Below are 23,373 nucleotides of genomic sequence, written 5' to 3' on the forward strand. Positions count from 1 at the left end.
CTTTCAAATATGCCGAACTATTATAAGTGTAAAATATGTAATGCTATTTGATAAATTTCATAAAGTGTATTTTATTATCAAACTTATTAATAATTATGTTAATTAAATTATGTTTAATAATAATGTAGCCTATTTACGGATATATTTTATTTTTTGGATGGTATTACAAGGAAAACTTGTTCCTTTTTCGTCCAGAGTTTTCCTGCTGAGTTTTTCTTCATTACTTAGGAATCTATCAAATCAGTCAGCAGTTGTTGGTTATGAAAACTAAATAAATGTAAGCTATTTTTTCTCTTAGAGAATTAGGTGCATAGGTTTCCCAAGTTCCATTGCAGCTCCATTTGTAATCCCATAGCCTGTTCCCAATCAAGGGGAAGAAATTGTTTTCAGATTTTATCAGACAGTCAGCTGATTTCTAAAATGTTGTGTTGGTAAGGAAATTTGGTAAAATTAGATCTGAAAGTTTATAAGGAAATTTCTTAAAAAGGCACCAACCAAAAGGAATGTTTTGGAAAATTGGTCATCAGTAAAAAATATTAAAATTTATGTGTATGTAATAATATGTTAGCAGAGTTGCCTGTATCTTTGCTTAATACTTTGTTATTAGCACCAAAAAAAAAAAGTGATTGGGGCCATCTGAAAGCACTTGGTTTTTTTCTAGATTACATAGAAAACCAAAATCGTTTCATCAGTGAGGAATTATGGCGTGCTTCTGCTTTGTGAGTGACAGCATAAGCATTCAAGACCATCGTGTTCCTATTATCCAATGAGCATCGAGCACCACTGCATATCATCTGTCTTATATTAGTCAATGAGCACAAAGCAAGATCAAGGTTGTTATTTCATTTATCTTGGCTCTGAGCAGTGTGAGTGCACGTGCTTGCAAAAAATAGTTTAAGAAATTACAATCTTTTGTTTTAGTTATGTCTGTGAAAAAGGTGAAATACTCATGTACTTTTCAAAAATCGTACACAGATGACTTTCCTTCTATTATTTATTCAAAGAAATGTTATACGTTTGCGATGTGTACCGTTTGTCATTGGTATTTTTCGATTTCACAGTGGAAGGGCCGATGTTCTCAAACATGTGCATACCCAAAAAACACGAGGACAAGATAAATTTTAGTCGGAAAAAAAAAATTAACTTTTTTGGGGAAACTGGCCTGAAAATTTATTAATGCAGAATGTCTGTTTTCTGCCTTTTTACTGGAGCACAAACCTGTGACTGAATGCATCTGATCATGCTGCACGTTTATTTAGAAAATTGTTTCCCAATATTGAAATTGCTAAGAAATACTTAGTGCAAGAACTGGGACGCCTGCAATCGTTAAAGAAATTGGTATTAAAATTAAATCTTCTGTTATTGATTGCATTAAAACAGTTTATTCTCCCTCACTAAGGAAGCAATAATACTGATTCAAAACTGTATCTAATTGTTGTTCCTTTTTTAATACACTGCCTTCAGAAATTGAGTATATGTCTGCTTTCTGTCCCCACTTTAGAAGGACATTCAACAGGCTTTAATATAAAGCAGCTAATTATTAAAAATTTAAAAGAAAATCAATAGCTCTGTATAATTGCATAGGACATGGTGCTAATAATGCACCACTAATTGGTAAGCTTGAAGACTGGCGTTGCAGGCATCTTAAAAAAGGAAAATACAGATTTGCAAACTATGAAGTTCACCTGTCTCATCTTAAATTTAGCAGCTGAAGAAGGGACAGATTCTTTACCAATAAGTGGGGATATACATTAGAAAATTTTTTATTAGCTAAAGTAGGCCTATGTGGCAACTGCTCTGAACAAAATTATGAAGTTTCTTTCTTAATGATAGCAAAATCTGCCACTGTTCATAGCATTTGTATAAAAACTGATTGAAGTATTATTATTATTATTATTTTTAGTTAACCCTTTGAGGTTTGGTGCATTAAAAAAAAAAAAAAAAAAAAAAAAAAAAAAAAACTTTACACATAGATAATTAGCTCCTAAAACAGTGTTATTTCATGGAGGAAAAAAGAGGTAAACTTTTAAAGTAATTCATAATGTGGAGGGATACTGCTTGTCCCACCACACATCTAGAGCAGTAAAATGGCATCTTTGCCTCAGTGTAAATTCTCCTAACAGTTTTAGCAACCAAATGAAAATGCAAGATATAAAAAGCGTTTTTGAATAATTATTTAGAAAATGTTGATCATATTTGCAAAATAAAAAATATTTTTTCAAAAAAATTGCATAATTTTTTTTAAAAAATCGCTCGCTGTACGACTTTTTAGATATTTTTTAATGATTTCATAATAGATTTGAAACAGAGAAGATTTTTGCTCCAGTACTTTATTTGCTACAGGTTTGAAAAGGAAGATATTTAAAAGGCTGTCATGTTTATTTGCATTTCACCTCTTTCCTCTGCTTAGGATATTTTTCTATGGTGAAGCACATTCACATGTCCATTCAGTATTCAATCATATTTCGTGTTACAGAGTTATATTTTCATTTCTTTTGGAAAAAATACTAAATATTTTTCAAGTTTTAACATTATTGCAATTTATTAAAAAATATAAATTTGTGTTATCAACATATAAAACGAACATGATAACATAATAGTTGAATTTTAAAAATATTTGAACGGTGCTGCCACCTAGTAGCAGCAATTTCTACGTGTGCGGTGGGACCTTGTTCCCACTTTTTAATTTCAACCATTCTTAATTAATATATATGAATTTAAATAATAATTTTTATTAGAAAAGGAAACTTTCACGTAAAAATATTCATTCTGACACCAAAAGTTGTTCAGACGATTTAAATTGCATTAGAAATTAAGAAAAAAAACTGCTTCAAAATTAGAGCTGCAAAGAATTTTTATTTTACATTATTTCCATGAATGAATGCTAGTGCTTCCATCTGTTATACATTTAGAGAACTAAAAGGTGTAATTGTATGTATTTTAAATGGAATTTCACAGCTTTCATCTGGAAGTAAAAAAACTTAGGGCGTCCCACCGCCCGTCTCAAAGGGTTAAAAGATACAAATAATAAAAACGTTTTTTTGCATGTAAAAATTTTTGTGCTTGTTTGATTGAAGAATTAGTAACTGAACTTTCAGATATTAACTAGTAACTATTTAAAGTAAATTTATTATTAAAAAATATATTTTTATCATTTAAAAAATCTTTTTGTTGAGAAAAATCTCCTGATTTTTGAGTCTCATAACTTGGCAAGTATGTGTTAGGTAAATAACATCAGATCACAAGTATTTGTATGAAACTGAACAGAGAATTATCAGCAGTCATTCTACAAATCAGACATTAATTTCAAAATAAACCTCTGGTAATGGACTATTTCTGAACCCCCAGACCCTTGAAATAGCAGATCAATTCACATCCCAGTATTGGACAAAACCTTAGTCTTGTGGATGTCTGCTAATGAGGGATTGATTGTAAAAATGTATTTAATATTTTAATGGCATTCATAATTTTCATTTTATTTAATTATTTAAGTATTTTTCTCATTTCTATCAAAAAATATTTATTCTTTAACTCCAGGTATTTGTTACTGTAAGTAAATAATTTTTTCTTGATTCCAACAATGACCTTTTAACCTTTTTCTTGCGGCTGGGACATTTGCCCCATATGCTCATTGCGTTAAATAAGGTTGACTTTATTTCTTATTCCTTGCTGATAGAGTAGTTGACTAAATGGCTTGAATGCATAAAAAATTAGTCTTGTTAACAAGTTAACCCTTTGTTGCTCATTTTTCCACTACATGGAACACCCAACTTGAATTGCTTCTGAAACCGTTAAATTCAACCATAAATGGATAAAAATGCCTTTATAATATACTTCGAACTTCTCTTTTTAAATAGTCAATGGCAGCATGTCACAACGAGACCCAGAATTTTCATTTATGATGTGTTATTAAAATCCACTTATTTTCTATATTTTTTTCGTGATACAAAAATATTTCTTTGAAAAACAATTTCTGTATAATTTTGATGGCTGTACTCTATATTATTTGCTATATATTTTTTTTTACATTTTTCGTACAAAAAGAATGCACGAATCATTGAATAAAACGGAGTGTTCTATTAGCGGGAACACTGCGCCTTTAGCGATCTCTTGCTATTATGCATCACAACATCTGTCTTAGGAGAAAACATCTGTTGCATATGGTTTCTATTTACGTTGTTTTGGGGATATGAATTTAAACAAAGCAGTCTTGAGGGGTGAGGTGTGGTTTGTGCTATGAAAGCCCTAATATGGTCATCTTGAAATTTTTGTGAGCAATTTTCAGGCGGGATTTTTATCAGTAGCTCGAGTCATCTTTACTTAGAGCTGCACGAATTTTTTGCTGTCGTTTTTTAGTCTGTTTATTTTCATTTATTTTCAATAATTGTGTAGATATTTTTTTGTGTATGTATAGCTTATTTTTCTTTATTGTTAGTATTTTAATTGTAGTTAATTTTTATTATTAATTTTCCATAAATGGCACGAAGAAGTCTCTTTCCAAAGCGCTAAAAGTGTTTCATGAATTACCCTCTTATTCTGAATCAGAGCATGAAGATATCAGCAGTACTGATATATGCTCCTGAACCACTTGTGTAATCCTATTGTGGTATGCTGGATGAAACTTATTTATTTGATGAGAAGGTTGATGATCCATCTTACCCAGGCCCCTCTACGCAGCCTCAAGTTTTTACTTGGAATCCTAAACATATTGTTGCACGGAACAAGAAGCTGCACAAAACAAGTTTTTTGTTCAAAACCTGCAAAGTTGTTTTGTGCTTCTATTAAAAAGGTGCGACATGCTTTGAACAATTTCACAAAGCTAAGAAAACGAAAAATTTGTAAATATCTTTGTATATAGGACTTGTGTATACACATATTTATCTCATTTATCCATATTTATTCAAGAATGTTGTGTATATCCAGAAAACCATGTACAGTCAAAAGTCGTTAATTTGAACACCCATAATCCAGAATGATCTATAATCCGGACCTCAAAGCTACAAACTTTCTGCGCATGCGTCACATAAGACCTTTACGGCTGCGAATATGTGCGTGCGCAAAATACATTTACGAATGCGCGTTTAATGTATAACGGACGGTATAAGCTGAGCTAAAATTATCTAATTCAGTTAATGTTGCAGATTGCGTTGTTCCTTAATCTTCGAATTGGATTCGGCTTATTATTTTTTGCAGACTGTTAGAGCAATTTTATAAAAGTAAGCTTGAACTTTCGATTATGTTAAATAGAATTTCTGATATATATTTACTAATATGTAAAGGATCTACAAAGCGAAAGTATGTTTCGAAGTCCATTAAACAAAAGGTGGAATTGCTGCAAAAAATGGATAAAGGCATATCCTTTGTTTATCTAAACTTTAACATTTGTTTGTCTTTAACGCCGCGGCGCGCAATGAATTGAAAGTTGATCTGTCAGCACTATCCTTATCTCAAGGGCAGATGTTTTTATTTTATTTGACTTATAATTCCTTACTAAATGTAGTATTTCATCTTGATGTACTCTGTCTTTGATATGATTTAAATCAAATTCCTCATCATTTTAATTCGCTTCCGATAGTGAAGAAAGTGACAGAGGTTATTGAAAAGGAAAAAATTTCGATTGACAAATTAGTCGGTATTCTCGACACAGCAATTATAGGACTTAAACAGCGGAACTTTGTAACTGAACAAGAAATTATGTCTGTTTATAGAATTAAAGAGAATGTATTATCACATAAAAAACGAAGCAACTTAAACAACTTACATTGAAAGAAATGTTTAATAAAGTAAACAAATAAATATTAAGCCTTTTTTTTTAATTGTAAATTTTGATACCCTTTAGATCATAATTGTTCTTTATTTCATAAATTATGGTTTCATATTTTTAATTTTATAATTTCTGCATGCCATCTTACCAGATTTAAACTTATGATCTATAATCTGGAATCGCCGAAGTCCCGACGAGTCCGGATTAACGACTTTTGACTGTATACAGCCATAATATAATAATATACAGTGTTTTTTCATTACTATAAAAACACTCCTACTCATTTCCGTGCTTCACTGCAATGCTTGCTTAGTCGCACTTTTAAAATCTCTGGCAGCGCAGTGTTCCACCTCATGGAACACCCACAGAATTAAAACGGTAAGTGCAATTTATACAAAATTTTACCTGTATTTTCCTTTAGGCCTAGATAGACTGCATACAATTTTTTTTGTTGAAATTCCGACTTTAAAGTATAGTGCACCACAAAGAGTTAAAGAGGTGGACTGTATATTGTACACGTTTATACTAATTTAGAATTTTCCAGTGAAAATTGTGGTTTTTTGTATTACTGGAGAATATCTGTATTTTGGCACTTTCATAACTTTCATAAAAGGCAGCTGATTATCAATACTTTCTATGAATATCTGATTATGCAGGGTTAACAAAAAATTTATATTCATTTCTATATAACTAGTGAACAGAGTGTGTTTCAGTACATAATGTCTTAGTTAGTTACGGTTTAAAAAAAGTGCTCTGCAAAATGAGATGAACTGCAGCTCTCCCTTCCACTGAAATTCAGGAAATAATGATCTTATCTCAAAAAATATGAGAGAGACTAAAAAAAGTCAGTTACATATTTGAAGAGAATTATCGGTTTAATATGAAAGGACATATTATGCACAAGAATATTACAAATAGTAACCTATAGTCTGTAAATATCCTAAAATGTCAAAACAGATGTGCAATGTTTTGTTTTTACAAAATAGTAACTTTGTTTCTTGAACTGTATGCAAATGTAATTCTGAAATCAAAATAGGTGCAGCATATAAAAAATTTAAATAAACTCAAGCTCTGAGATTATCTGGCAAATTCATTAAACATAAACATTCATTATGCCAGCCATTCTGGCAGCTTAAATTATCTAATGGCATTGGAAATAGCAAAAAAATACTAATCTTCTTTATAAACATGGTGCCACACAAATTCATTTTAATTGATTCAATATGATGCTGCACGATTCTGCCATGATTTCGTATTTCGCCATATTACCGAATCCCAAGGTCTTTCAGTATTTTGAGTGTACATACTCGTATTGGAAGCTACAGAATTATATATAAGTAATTCATTGTAAAATGTTTAAATCCTGTGGCTTATTTATTAGTTTCGTCGAACTTCCAAGAATCCAAAACTGCAGTTCAAGTATTTCCATGCTGGCATATCAAGGTTTGATTAGTGTCAGCTGGAATAAAGATCTTCACAAGCTGAGGACAGTTTTATTTGTCAGAATGGCAGAGGGGAAAGTACATTAATCATCATCTGTAAATAAACATGTTATGCAGATGTAATTTTTTATGAATGAATTTTGATACAATTTTTTGATTATATTTTATTCTAGCTAAACTGCTTAATTTAGTCTAGAAATTTTATGATAACTTGATTGATGTTTACTTGATGACTATTTATATTAAATTCCATTTTAAATCTGTAAATGTTTTGATGCTAAGTTTATTTGCATGATTACAATCACATTAAATATTAGTTTTAATTTATGAGGTTTAAAAGCTTTCTGAAAAGTTGACAGTTTTACCAATGACTAATAATTAATCACCATGTTTGATGGAATTTATCACCAAACAATGTAGCAAACTTTTATTCAAAATTAAGGGAATTGTTACAAAATTTTTTCTGGGATTCAAAATGATGACAATTTTCTATTTACGATTAAGTGAAAATTTAGTCGTGCTCTTTCAAGAAAGGAAAATTTTATCCTGCACCCAAATTTGTGAATACTGGCATGAAATGATGGAATATGTGCCAACATAATTCAGCGTAGAACGCTACCAGAAAGTGAAAAGATTTTATGTTGGCAACTAGTTTGCTCCTTCAAAAATATCATTCCTGGCAGTGCTAAAATTTATGTTATAGATCAGGAGAGGTTCTGTTAAATTTGTTGCATCACTATGCATTGTGAAAAATCTCCCATATTTCAATATTGGCTATTGTAGCATATGCAAATAAATATTTCTCATTATCAAAATACATTAACTTCATTATTCAATTGTTCTTTCCATATTTTACACTGTACAGCTTTTTTTTATATATATAGTTTTTTTATTAGTTAAATCTTATATCAATAAAAGTTTATTAAACATGTGCTCTTTACCCTGTGTTTGAGCTACATAATTTGTTTTCCCACTTTAACAATAAAATTGCTACCCTAATTATCATTTCTTCTTGAACATTGATTTACATGTAAAAAAATTTAAATTTTTGTCACTAATTTTGTATTTATTATAATAATTATTTTCATTGTAAAAAATTTTGTTTGTGTTCATGTATGATATAAAGTTTATCATATTTTATAAAAAGTGTAAGTTTTTTGTTTTGTGTTTGTTGTTCAATTTTGAGCCATATATGTATTAAAAATTTCACTCTTATTCCATCATAAGTCTATCCATATTTAACTTCATTCATTTTTTTTTTCAGCATTCTGTTTCTAATATGGTGCAGGATTCCCATGCTTACAGTGAAACTGTTAATCCTTTATTATTGACAGAGCTGTCTGCAAACTGTTCTGCAATGGATACTACCAAGTTAGTTTGAATTTTTAACTATGTAAATTCAAATTTAAAATATAAATTGTTTCAAAATATTCATTTAGGTATCAGTTTAAGCAGTGAAATTATTTAATTTTCCTTTATTTATTTTTTAAGGATTTTAAATATTTAAGAATGTTTTTGTTTTGAAATATTTTATTATTGACTTCTTTCATTTTATGCCACATTTTGCTCTAAAAGCCAAGTAAGGAACTTTTTGGCTCAAAACGCAATTTTCAAAAACATTTTTGGAGCAAACTTGCATCTTATTTCCTTAGTCATTGCTGATTTTGCTAGGTTTTCTTTCTATTGTTTAATAATATAAAAATTAGTGGAAATATAACTTGACAGTTGAAGCAGTATTAGATGCTGTCCAGATGGTTGTGCAGTGTTTAGGGGAGCCTACTACGGTACTAAAGTACCCAGGTTCAAATCCCAGAGAAAACATGGATGTTTGTAAATGTATGGTGTCATTGCGGCATGGGCGTACTCTAAATATATGGTGAGCCGAAAGGCCTCTCGAGTGGATTGTTTGTAGGGAAGAGGGGTGAGAGACCCTCAGACCATCTCTTGGGGTGCTCTGCTTCAAAACTGATGTGGAAATAAATATCCAATTTCCTTGAGGCTCTGACAACCATTCTTCCATGAAATTTATGGACAAGACAATAACAGCAGTATTAGATTTTTTTATCGTAACTTAATTCAGGTATTTTTTGTATGAATTCTTAAATAAATTAATTATCCATGTTAAACGAACTGAATCTTACTATAAATAAATTTGTACATTCAATAGAAAATGTCTACAGTTTGAATAAAGGAGATTATTACTTTTTGAATAACTTAAAATTTTACATTTACATGTTCCCTTCCAGTGAATGAGGCATACCAAGTATGAAGATTTAGATGTATAGCATTGGGCAAATAATTCCCAGAAATGTTATAAACATTTCATAAATGAACTATTGTATTAAAGATATGAATGTACTACATTAAAAAAATCCCTCTCTTATGAAAATTCTGTGAAAATACTTATTTATATGCTTTTTTGTTGTATTTATGTTAAATTAGTTAAATTCCATTGCTGTTTTAAAGGATATATTTGGTCATCGTTTAATGTTATTAAAATAGCCATGGACAAACATGATTATATTATATTAACTAGTCCTACTATATAAGCTTATTTAATTACATATCTTTATTTTATTTAAGATATGATCTTTATCTTTGAGTGTAACTCTTTTTAAGTGAAGGTTTAGTTAAACTTAACTCTAGAAAGTTTGGCAATTAATTCATGTCTTTACCTTCCTCCCCCCTTCTTTTTTTTTCCCCCTTAGTTATAGTAGCATCATATATTTTTATCTATAAGTCTAGCATTGATATGTGTGTGCATGCTGCCTGCTTATGCTGTATCTTAAAGCCATAGTTACATTAAACGCTCGAATTAACTATTAGTTTTTTTGGTTAATTTCTGAATTTTATTTGTTTTTAATATCTAAGATATATTAGTTTCATCTTTTGGACATTTTATCATGCAAAAAAAAAGTAATTGTTTAAGTAATTTTGTGTAAGTAAGACAAAATATTTTCAAACATAAAAGAGATTTAAACAGCAACATGTTTAAATTAATAGAAACACAGATTTCATATAAAACTGTATGAGAAAAATTTTCAGAAACATTACAAACCATTGGGAATTATAAAATAATCTTCATGGGTTTCTTTATGTGAAGTGCAATTGCCTCGCACCCTAACCTTATCTTACTGAAGTATGACATTAAAAATGCTTTTGTATTAGATGTATGAACCTCACCAGTTAAAGATTGTTGAGTAACGGTAGTTTGTCCTGCGTTTGAACTTAAACAAACGAGCTGGCCGCATAGTTGGTTTTCACAGTTTCCCCATGTGCAACATGAATTTGAGCCCCTAGTTTCTCTTCAAAAATCCTTTACAAAGGAATCCTCCTCAGGTAGGCAGCCCTTGTGTACTTTGCATAGTTAAATAACCAGCTATTAAGTATATGTTTTGAGCTCCTATATAACTATCATGACATCATCACTTGACTTTAACTGTCATTTTTTCAGGAATATTTTTAGTATGTAGAAGGTAAAAAATAATTATTGATTATAAGTAAAAAAAAAAAAAATCTCAGGTAAGAACATCACGCTTCAGTCCTCTCTATCCAGTATTGAACATGAGGAAGCACAAAACAGGAAAAAATAATGCATTCAGTAAAACTGAAGTGTGAATAAAATTTTGCATTTTCCTCCAATTGTTGCACAAAGCATGTTGAATTAATCATACTTATGAAGAAGCAGTTTCCTCTTATAGTATATCCATGCAAAGTTATTCAGAGATTTTCTGTCAACTGATGCAATTGGCTAAACATAGTTTCTTCTTCAACCAAAAAAAGGCTGGACTATTTGATCTGCTTGGTAACAACAATATAGTTTCCTAGATATATTTCTGAATACAAGATATCTTACTTGTTGCATGACTTGGTAACAACCTATGTGTTGGCTGATCCTGATCATGCACTATTTACATGTTGTAGCTTTTTGCCTATACATACATATTTATATGGAACCCTACCTATATTATATTGGGATAACGATATAATCTTGAAATACAAGCAATTTTATATCAGTATCATATATTTTTGGGGTACTTTTCCGTTTTGCCGGCGCAAATTTTGCCAAGCAGATTTTGTTGGCGACAACATACAGTATACACATAAAAAATGTTAACAAATGTTAGTTCTAAGAATTTTTTATTTTGAAGGCATAAACATTTTAATATGGTTTAAAATTTTGTAAAAAGCCAATACATAAAAACAATAAATTTGTAAAAAGACATTAAGAATTTACTATGCTCTTATGGTTCAACATCCTGATTCGCTGGTTCGTATCATGTGACCCCAAGTAATCTCATCTCTCGTAAACTGCACTGCAAAAATATAATTATCTACATTAATTTCAAGTTAAATCTTAATTTGGAATACAAGTTTAAATGCAAGAATTATTTCAATTCGTACTAATAGCTTACTCAGAAATTATGTAAAACCGCAGTGCTTTACTTCGCTAGTGCATTCTCATTAGAATTGATGAATTTAACCTTCGATTTTGCCTTTTCTGTATTTTCGGGTAAGTGGTGTGATAGCATCCTAATTGACTTAATTACTGTGAATGGTCTTAGGGCATAAAATTTAATTATATTTGTAAATATTTTATGTAATTGTATGCCAGTATTGGAAAGAAAAAAAAATTCAATCTGGTAAGAAATGGCTGCGACTTGTTTTGAAAATGAAGTAAAAGGTTACCAGCGAAGATATTGTTTGGCATCAGTTGTACCATTCTTGGCGACTTTATCGTTTGCGCCGGCAAAACGGAAAAGTACCATTTTTTTCTTGCAAAAATGTCTTTTGAGCCAAATGAGCATCATTTGTGGGAACTTTTAATATACTTCTTTAATTTGAAGAAATCTGTGACAGGCACATTAGTTGCTCATAGAACCATATGGTGGGACTGCCTTAAGTGAGAAAAATTGTCATGAGTGATTTAAAAAGTTTAAGAATGGTGAATTTTTTATGTCAAAGACAAAGAGCATAGCGGGAAGGATGAAAGCGTACGAAGACACAGAATTGGAAGCATTATTGGATGAAGGTTCGTGCCAAATGCAAGTAAATCTTGCATTTACATTAGGAATGACTTAACAAGCAATTTCACATCAAAGGAAGGAAATTGTGTCCCATATGAAATGAAGCCAAGAAATGTTGAATTCCGATTTTTTACACATGAAATGCTGCATGCTAGGTATAAATGAGAGGGTCCCCCCCCCAATTGTATAGTCACGGGTAATGAAAAATGTATCCACTGCGATAACAAAAGAAGAAGAAATCGTGGGGGCCACCTGGCCATGGTCGATAGCCAAGCCAAATATTCATAGACAAAAAAATCATGTATATGAATGGATCAACTTGGTGTCATACATTATGAGTAGCTCAAACTGAATGAAACATTACTAGGCCTCTCTACCAAACACAACTCATGAGACCGAGCCAAGCACTCAAAGAAAAATATACCCATTACTACTACAGACATGACAGAATTATTCTCCTGCCTGATAATGTTCATCCACATTACTGCGCTGGTTTAAACCTACTTGGAAAAACTCGGATAAGAAGGTTCCCCCCCCCTCCCCCTCAGGCTGTATTCACCAGACATTGTTCCATCTGATTACTCCCTTCAATAGATGACTCATAGCTGTCTGATTCGCACTTTATATTATATGAAGATACCAAAAATTGGTTTGAGCTTTTGAATTGTGTTCCATATGAAATGAAGCCAAGAAATGTTGAATTCCGATTTTTTACACGTGAAATGCTGCATGCCAGGTATAAATGAGAGGGTCCCCCCCCCAATTGTATAGTCACGGGTAATGAAAAATGTATCCACTGCGATAACCAAAAGAAGAAGAAATCGTGGGGGCCACCTGGCCATGGTCGATAGCCAAGCCAAATATTCATAGACAAAAAAAATCATGTTGTATATGAATGGATCAACTCGGTGTCATTCATTATGAGTAGCTCAAACTGAATGAAACATTACTAGACCTCTCTACCAAACACAACTCATGAGACCGAGCCAAGCACTCAAAGAAAAATATACCCATTACTACTACAGACATGACAGAATTATTCTCCTGCCTGATAATATTCATCCACGTTACTGCGCTGGTTTAAACCTACTCGGAAATACTCAGATAAGAAGGTTTTCCCCCCTCAGGCTGTATTCACCAGACATTGTTCCATCTGATTACTCCCTTCAATTGATGACATAGCCTGTCTGAGTCGCACTTTATATTATATGAAGATACCAAAAATTGGGTTGAGCTTTTGGATAGTCTCAAAAGATGAAGCATTCTTCTGACACAGTATCTATGCTGCCAGAAAGATGGGGAAAAGTAGTGGCTAGCAATGAATACTACATCGAATAAAACATGACATACCATTCTTTCACAATAAATTACCAATTTTTTATAAAAAAAATAGGCAGAGATTTATTTGTACTTCCTATATATATATGCATTAATTTCTTTTAATTCTGGGCATACATCTTCAGAGTTTTTCAAAATAAGGTAAGAATTTTATGAAAACAGTTTCTGCTCTGCAGAAGATTCTATACATGTAAAATTTAACTCTTTATCTGGCCTTCAAGATCAAAATATCCAGTTAATAAAATGATGCCTAAGCTTTAATAAATTATATATAAACAGTTGCATACCTATATTTGAAAAACCACTGAAATGTTTTAGAAGATATTTACTAATTTAAATCACTTCTTAATACCTGTTATTAATCACTGTTAACCAGATTTATGGAGAACTACCAAAACTGCTTATTTGATGCCCAACTGGATAAAAAAGCTGTTGTTATTAACCATGCAAATGGTTTTTTGAAGCAGTTATTAATCTATTTGCAAATTAGTTTTTGAGTTTTTATATTTAACTTGTTAAAGTATGTTTAATGTAATATCAATGTGACGTTTTGCTCATAAAGAGTTAGATTTTGTATTTACAGAACTCTCTGAAAAATCAAAACTCGCTAAAAGTATTTCAATAAGATTGTTTCTTATTTTGTGATATTTTGTATTGAGAAGTGCATGTCTGGGATCAGTATTTAAGGAAAACAGCTTTACATGCACATTTTCAAAATTCAAATACTGGGTCATCCAGAAAGTTCTGTGGTTTTCCAGTATTAAATACAAATGAAATAGTACAAAAACATAAGAAAATGACATTGAAGCATATAAGCACCATTTTGTTCTATGACTTTTTGCCATCTCTTTGGCAACTGGAAAATTTCTTTTTTAAAAATCATTAGATATATTTGTAAAGAAGTGAACTCCAGTTATTCAGAGGTTTTGAAATTATCTGAAGAGATAAAAATCCGTGAGATCAATGTCTGATGAATATGGGAGATGATATAAAACATCCCAGTCATGCTCAGTACGTCTCTTGTCTAACATTCTTCAAAATGTGGGGTGAGTAGAATATGCTTGCTTGAATATAATGAATAAGTTTCATGATGAAAGACAAGACCCTGGCGATTGGCTATTTTTGGATGCTTTATTTTTTATTTCTACTCTTAAGAGAGTCATTTGGAAACAGTATTTTTCAGAATTTGTCTGATTTGGTGGCAACAATTCATAATGTACAGTTTCTTTGTATTACCACCTTGTACAAAGAATTACTTTTGGGGATACTGCCTTCCTCTCGATGTTAATAAAGGAGGTTTCTTTGGCTTACCTCGTGATCTTTTCTTGTATAATATCTACTTCTCATCTGAAAAAAAAAAAAAAAAAGTGGAGGAAGCTAACAAAGAATCGCATGCCAAAGCTTGAGCAAGCATATTCTGTTGTTCTGTTCAACAAAGTGTGAGGTACTCATACATCATAGCAATTTATATACCAGATCTTTTTCAAATTATCATGTACTTTACTTCTTAAAATATTAAGCCTGTGTGATAGTTCTTGAACTGAGTAAAGTAAATTTTCGGTCATAGTTTATTTTAATATGTCCTTTTTATAGAGAAGGATTTTCTAGAGCGGACATTGTTTTTGAGGCAGAAATTTCTGCTCTTTCTCAAGCTTCAAACTGTGTCATCAGAAGCAACACTTTGTCTGTATAAAATGCAAATTTTATTAGTAGTCTGACTAGCATTTTTTCTCATTTAAAAAATGAAAGAACTTAATGTGACCAAAATGCATTTTGGATTCTCTATTCTTAGCACTGTACTGAAAAAAACTGCACCACAACATATGCTAGAATCATGCAGCATGAGCAGAAAACAAAATATGTAAAACATTTGGCTTTAATCAAGGTCACTTCTTATCAGCAGTAATAAAATAATTAGAAGGAAATGCACTTCAATTTAAAAAACTGCATACCTTTCTGGATGAAGCAATAATTAGATCTGCTGCCCATTAAATTCATAGAATGTAATAGAATGAGTAAAAATTTGGGATTTATACATTAATGACTGTACACATAACTGTAAATTATCTTAAAAAAGTGGAGGGAGCTAACAAAGAATCGCATGCCAAAGCTTAAGCAAGCATATTCTGTTGCTCTGTTCAACAAAGTGTGAGGTACTCATACATCATAGCAATTTGTATATCAGATCTTTTTCAAATTATCATGTACTTTACTTCTTAAAATATTAAGCCTGTGTGATAGTTCTTGAACTGAGTAAAGTAAATTTTCGGCCATAGTTTATTTTAATATGTCCTTGTTTACAGAGAAGGATTTTCTAGAGTGGGCATCATTTTTGAGGCAGAAATTTCTGCTCTTTCTCAAGCTTCAAACTGTGTCATTAGAATTAATAAAATTTTTCTTATTGTGCATTGTAGAATATTTATATTCAACACCTGCAGTAAAGTTTAGTTCTGTGTTGTTCTTTTATAGATGTAATCTAGTGTTTTCTCATATTGTTCCCCCCTTCAAATATTGTGAAGCACATGTGATGTTATCAAGCCCCCCCCTCACACACACCAACTTAAAGGCATAGTTTTACAAAGATTGTAAAATTCACTTTTGGGGGGGGTAGTACTGTTTTTGATTTTTTAGCCTGAATATAAAGTGTAAATTTTAAAAATGACTAAATTTTTAATATTCCTTAATTTAGGAATATTTCAAAAAAAGTTAAAAAAATGTTTTCTAATCTTTCTTTTGATTGCATATTTAGTTCAAAAGTACATCATAAAGTTTATTAAAAATGATTAAAATTTCAAAATATGTATTATATTTTGTCAAGCAATAAAATTAGAAATTATATTAATTATTTAATTCTTCTTTTAAAACTTAACAAGTTGACTTGCATAGCAATTATGGCCACTTGCTTACATAAATAAATTTAAAGGAGATTTTTCTGAAATATCTTTCATATATGTGAATAATTAGTCTATATAAGATAAATAGGTAAAGCCAGATATTTTTACTTTGTAATACAAAAAGGTCAGGATAATTTTAAATATTTCATTAAAATATGTAATTTGTGCATTCTTTTGCTGTTATATATATTTTGAAAAAGAATATATATTGTGTCAATTATTAATTAATAATTTTTTATTTTAGTTTATTGCATACACCTAAGTTTTCATCTTTTGAATCTTCACCCAGGACACCTACACCTTTCAAAAAGGCCCTAGCTGATTTAAAGGAAGAAGATACTGAATTTCATAATGTATGTTGTTTACACATTTTAAACATTATATTCATTTGCATTAACTATGATGACTGGAGAAAGTAAATTTGTTAGTAATAAATGTGTCAAAAGTTGTTAGCAAGTATTTGTTGTAATAAAATACTTACAGTAATTTAAGATTTCCTTCTCTCTCTCTTTTCCCCTTCTGACAGTTATTTTCATAAGCATTTTAATATTTATTTCTAATATGTTTAGTATGTCTAATTTAATTATCAGATCAGTTCGAGCATTTTAAATTACAAAAATTTTATGCATGAGTTTTTGCATTATTAGGAAATTAGAATAGACTTGCAACTGCTGAGACAGCCCAATGAACATGAATCCACCGAAAAGTATTGAAAAAATTGTGATTTAAAATTAGCCACAGTAAGATGCGGTTTTTTTTTTTTTTTTTTTTTTTTTCCTGGGTGTGTATTTAGACTAAACAAGCAATCTTTTTCTAAAGGAGTATCATATTCTTTGGGTAAGTTACAGTGTATTCTAAAAAACTTCATGTCCTGTTGGATTTATTGGTATTTATATATATATTTTACCAATTGTAAAATGATGTTGACACTGAATAGTTGCTGGAGGTTTTGCTAGTTATTTTATGGTGGAAATTTGAGGGAATAGATTGCTCTTTATTTAATTAAGTAATAACTTATTCTTTATTAAAGTAGATAATCAATAAATACAAGTTATAGAGATGTCATATAAATATAAACTCAAGCTATCAAATTATCTGATGAATGAATTAATTAAAACTAGCATAATCATTTTAATGATTAAAAAATTCTGTTTGAAATAGCAAAAAGATTAGCATCATCTTTGTGAACTTGGATTACAGTCTAAATAATGTCACATGGTGTCTCTTATTGTGCCTTTTTGCCAAACCTTCAGTCTTTCAAGGTTTTGAGTATGTGCATCAGTATAACTAGTCCTGTAATTTTGAAAATATTCCACTGCCTGCTGTTCTGCAGAAGGCAGGTCCATAAGTTTATTTATTTTAATGCAAGAGAAAACAGAGTTTCGAGTTAGCTTATATCTTTCTTTGCAAAAACTAAACTGCCTTATTGAGAAGGATAAAGCAGAAGGAAATTTTTAGGAGTGTGTTATAACAACATGCTTATCTATTAATGGCACTAAATCACATTGTTTGATGATAGTTTTTATTTGCTGCAAATGGCCAACAGAAAATTATCTAAATACCTTATTATTATTATTCCTTCCAACTGCTACAATGGATAATGAATGCAATCCCCCCTTAATTTGTTAAAAGTTCAAGTACTCTAGAAAAAAAAAAAATTTTTTTTTAAATTTTTGTTAGGGTTATTTTGGTTTTATTAGTCCAAAGGGGCAAGTCGATTTTGAAATATTGATTCACTTTTCAAATTGTTGCCACCAGATATTAGAGGCCTGTATAATATTTAAAGAAATTAAATAATGAAGAATCTGCATAAATGTATGTATATTTCTCGCATTGTAATAAAACAATACCTAGAGCCATCAAATTTTGAATAACGTACGTTTCCACCCGAATATGGGCATCTGGAAGACCAAATTTCGAATTTGTTTTATTATCTATTTTGTAAAACTTCAATGAATTTTTGATTAACATACCAAATGATTTAAGAGAACAATACCAACACTGTACTGGGGGGGGGAACATTTTTAGCTCCAGTGCGTGAAACTGTGTATCTGAAATTCTTAAGATATGCTCATTTTAAAATTCTTTTGCGATATTGCTGTTGAGCGGAATTTTATGGTTTAAGTGCAAAGAATCTTTATATTTAATAAATAAAGGTAACACACAAAACATTAAAAAAAAAGTGCCTCTATGGGCATAATGTAAAATCTCGATTTTTTTTTAATGTGTTTTTACTTTGCAGAATTGTTTATATTTCCAATTTATTTTTCAATATCTTCAATTTTGTTATTTTTATTCATATCACACAATGTATTAGTAAAATTCTGATAATTTGTGAATACCTATAGTGCATTCACCTTTTGGATGTAAACAAAGTTTTGGTTTTGAGAAATCCAGCATGTTAAACAAATCATTTTAGAAAAATCATTTCTTTTGAGAATATTTTCTCTTGTCTTTTAATATTGAGCTTTAGCATGTGTAGTGAATTTATTTATATTTTTTCACACTTTGGGTTCCAACTTAAATGAACTTCATTCACTGTTTTCTTTTTATTGCCGGAGAATAGGAATAATTTTTTCAAAATAATCCTTACAGAGTTATCAGCATAAAAATTCAAAAACAGAGTGATATAAAAACATGGACGTTTTCCTTACAAATTCAAAATTTTTAAACCACACTTCTTATAAGCTGCTAGTGGTGTTATAATTCCAACATGACATGTGCGAAACATAATACATAACTGCTAGTTCTCCTGGTTTTTCATCACATTTCTCAACCTCATGGCAGATCACCAAATCTTTCAGTTTTCACTTTTTAGCCTTACTAAGGAAAATGGTTTTCTGTAATAAATAAAGTCTATTGAATTAATGAAACTTAAATTGTGTGAATTCATTCTCCTAGCCCTGAGATTTTCAGCATAATTTTTTTTTTATTGCATTTTATTTAGTCTGATTTTTCTTACCGTAAACATTTGTAGGAATTTTTATAAAGATTCAACGAATGTCTAATCAGCTAGTATATGCCTTTAATTTTGTTTTACATCAGTAAATGACACATTACTGAGTTTACCCACACAATAGTATGTATTTAACTATTAATTTTATTTTCATTGTATTTAAAGGTATAGTTGGCTCCTCTTAATGTTATCATTCAGATATTGTTCTCGATTTTCCCTAGTACCACACATTTCTATACAAAAGCATGGAAAATATATTGTTTGTTGTGATCAACATTCTGTTAAATATGATCAAACTATTAGAGAATAAATTTGTTAATCTAAAGTCAACAAAGAGAATCAAAATAGGTTATAAAATTTGCCAAGTGAGGGGTTAAGTCACCAAGCAACATCAGTTTGATATAGATTTCAAGGGCAATCAGACACAAGTCTTTCTTCATGAGCAGGGAAAAGTCTGCAAAATTTCTTCTTTTCCCTTGGAAAAAATTCCGGGTAAATATATGTGAAAAACTAATCTTCCCCTTATTTTAAAATTTTACGTTTGAGAGTTTTCTCCCAATGAGGAATGCATTCTAAATGTTAAGATTAAGAGAACAGCATCAGTCAAATAATTTCTAAATAATTATTTGTAAATAAAGCTTCTCAAGATATTTTCAGTATAAAAAAGTATGAGAAAGTTACAAAATGAAATTAGCCAAAGAATACACAGTTTGAAGGCCCGGTTAGCGCATCGCGCAGCAGCACCACAGGTCTGGGCTTCCCGGGCTGGGCAAGGTTGACTCAGCCTTTCATCCTTTGATTTCCATCACTTGGGTTTATAAAATGCGTACCAAGTTCGCTTGGGGACTAAACACTGGGGGGTCTTGCGAAAAGATGACCACTTGTTCAGGACATATGCTTACGAACACCTGGGCCCGCAGTCAAAAAAGCAGGTTTCGGGCACTGCAGGCCTTAGCCCATTAGGGCTGTTACGCCACTGGGTTTAGTTTAGTTTTATATACAGTTTAGAATATCTACATAAATATTAACATATTCTACATCAAAATCATATTGTAAATAGTTCAGTAATATGAATCATGAATAATTTAGGTTAGTTTGGCATTCTGAGAGTGTTGCTGCACTGTGTGAAAGCAGAAACTTTCTCTATTCCTATATATATACTATATGGATAAAGAGAGAGACATATATATATATACTCTATTTCTCTCTATCATATATATATATATGTATGTGTGTGTATTGGGTTTTAACAAAAGTTTCCTGCCACCACAGATATTGTCTGCACAAACAGTTCGCGTTGGTGTGTTTAATCATATGTTGTAAAACGATTTTTGACATTTGAAAGAAAGACTTGCTTCAAAACACTGTGCTGTAAAATTTGTAAAACATTATCGTTATCATTAAGTACAAGGTGTCTGAAATGGAGCTATCTCACTACCAGATTAGTACCATCATTTATTTCCAATTCTGTTGCAAAATGTCAGCTACAGAATGTCACCAAATCATGTGTACAGCTTTAGACATTGTGAAGATTTGGTACTGAAAGTTCAGAAACAAGGACTATGACATTCAAGAAGCAGAGTGCTTTGGCCGGCCTACTGATGTTGATGAGGCGCGCCTGCGAGAACTTGTGGAAGAGATCAGTATGCAACCCCTCGAGAACTTGCTAAGGAGTTCAACATTAGTGCAATATCCATTAGTTGCGCTATGCATTGCATAAACTTGACATACATGTTCAATCGCTGGGTGATGCATGAGCTTATACAAGCAGATAAGGACAGACGTGTTCAAGCCTGCGCTAATCTGCTCGAATATCAACACAAGGACAAAATTCTGGATCGGATCTTCACTTGTGATGAAAAGTGGATTTACTTCAACAACAACACTGAACAACCTTTCTGTCACTTTCTTCAATATTGGTAACCATATTTTCTGGATTTAGAGTTATACTACAGATTTTGCCATCTGTTAGTTGACTGGGGCATTGTTAAATAGCAATAAAAAACTTCTGTTATATAGTCTTCATTAATTAACGCTTCTGCACATTTCTTCACAAATTGCGTTAAACAGAAAATTTCACTTTTGGCTTTTGAAAATCCTCAGATTTGTGACCTCAGATTCATCAAGTGTAGCTAGAGTCCACTCTACACAACTGGCAATATATCAGCGATTGAAGACTTAAAGATGTGCTGTTTCATAAAATTTTTTCTTGCTTCTATTGCAAATTGACAAAGTTAAGCTTGATATATATTAATTATTTATTATATTTAATGCTTAATGTAATTATTTACTGCACATGCTTAAGGCATATTGAAGTTCCAAATAAATTCCTATATATACTAAGTATATATGGGAGTTTATCCAAGGCTGGCACTAGACATTTTAATCTACTCCCTGTGGGTTCTAAATTCTGCTGCCCTAAATTGTAAAAATTTTACTGCTCATAAAATTTTGCATCCCAGCACCTTCCCTAAATTCTAAAGACTTTGCTATCCCTTAATTTTGCTGCTCAGTGCTTCATTCTAAATTCTAAAAATTATGCTTTTCCTAAATGCTGCCACCTGGTTCAACTGCACCAGCTCTGTCACCACTCCTGGCTTATCTGAACACCTTCCCTAAATTCTAAAGATTTTGCTATCCCTTAATTTTGCTGCTCAGTGCTTCATTCTAAATTCTAAAAATTATGCTTTCCTTAAATGCTGCCACCTGGTTCAACTGCACCAGCTCTGTCACCACTCCTGGCTTATCTGAACACCTTCCCTAAATTCTAAAGATTTTGCTATCCCTTAATTTTGCTGCTCAGTGCTTCATTCTAAATTCTAAAAATTATGCTTTCCTTAAATGCTGCCACCTGGTTCAACTGCACCAGCTCTGTCACCACTCCTGGCTTATCTGAACACCTTCCCTAAATTCTAAAGATTTTGTTATCCCTTAATTTTGCTGCTCAGTGCTTCATTCTAAATTCTAAAAATTATGCTTTTCCTAAATGCTGCCACCTGGTTCAACTGCATCAGCTCTGTCACCACTCCTGGCTTATCTGAATTATAAATCAGTTATTACATACACTAAATGTAATCTTTTGGCCTATGAATATCATTTGCAAAATCTACTTTCTCTGTATAAAAAGAAATTTCTGTTAAGTATTTCGTTAACACACTCAGCACTTCACGGGTCATAATTGCCTTGTCTGAAGTCTACAAGCATTGGTAAACGGAATGTTAATATAAAAGATTATTCTGCTGTTTGGTTTAACCTTCTGAAGAAGATCTTTTTTTAATATTCAGTGACTAATGTTTTAAAAAAAAATTATACATCATTGCTCGAGTCATTTCTCAAGCTGCCATGCTGTGATAAAAGCAAAAAATAATTAATAATGATTTGCGAAGTTAGTATCAGTGATATGAATTTTTAACTAGGTGTAAAATTAACAATATTTTGATTTGAGGTGTATGGCCAAGCAAAAAAGGTGGCTACAGAGCCATACAGACTTGTGCTAAAATATGATTGTTTCTCCAAGTCGGAGGTATTTTATTTAGTGCCAAAAATAAAATTTAAAATGGGCACTCTCCACATGTTTTATCGTGAAAAAATATAAACCATGCATGTGTAAAACATATCCAAAGAAAAGTTTCTAGTGGTTGGGAGGTCTGAATTATAGATCATTCCAGATGCTGGACATCCAAATTAAGTACCATCAGCAAAATATGCTATGCATGTAACATAAACATCTGGCACTTCCTTTGTTATTTAAATGTCACCAAGGTTATTGTCAAGTTTTAATTAAGAAAAGATTAATATTTTTAATATGTTTGTTTCTCACTCAAACATCATCCCACTTAATTGACATGAGCATGCTCTCTAACAATAAATAAAGAGCGATATTGTTGAACTAGTTTTGTTTTTGCTTGCAATTTTTACCCATCACCTCCAAACATTTTTTTTGATATATAAT

The 23,373-nt window shown here is 31.1% G+C and overlaps 1 protein-coding gene across 7 annotated transcripts in view; it reads left to right on the forward strand.

The window, feature by feature from the left end:
* Positions 1 to 23,373, forward strand: part of LOC118193334 (uncharacterized) — a 179,691-nt gene that overhangs the window by 105,029 nt on the left and 51,289 nt on the right. For 6 of the 7 annotated variants that reach the window (XM_085818527.1, XM_085818521.1, XM_085818526.1 and 3 more), the window contains exons 12-13: positions 8,471 to 8,577; positions 16,710 to 16,818. In XM_085818527.1, coding sequence (XP_085674653.1) covers positions 8,471 to 8,577; positions 16,710 to 16,818 — 216 coding nt within the window. The remainder of the gene's footprint in view (positions 1 to 8,470; positions 8,578 to 16,709; positions 16,819 to 23,373) is intronic. The other variant, XM_085818522.1, reaches the window with a different exon arrangement.

The sequence above is a fragment of the Stegodyphus dumicola genome, chromosome 6 (assembly GCF_044657685.1).
Source record: "Stegodyphus dumicola isolate Sdum_Otavi_A_Nest chromosome 6, ASM4465768v1".
NCBI classification, from domain to species: Eukaryota; Metazoa; Arthropoda; class Arachnida; order Araneae; family Eresidae; genus Stegodyphus; species Stegodyphus dumicola.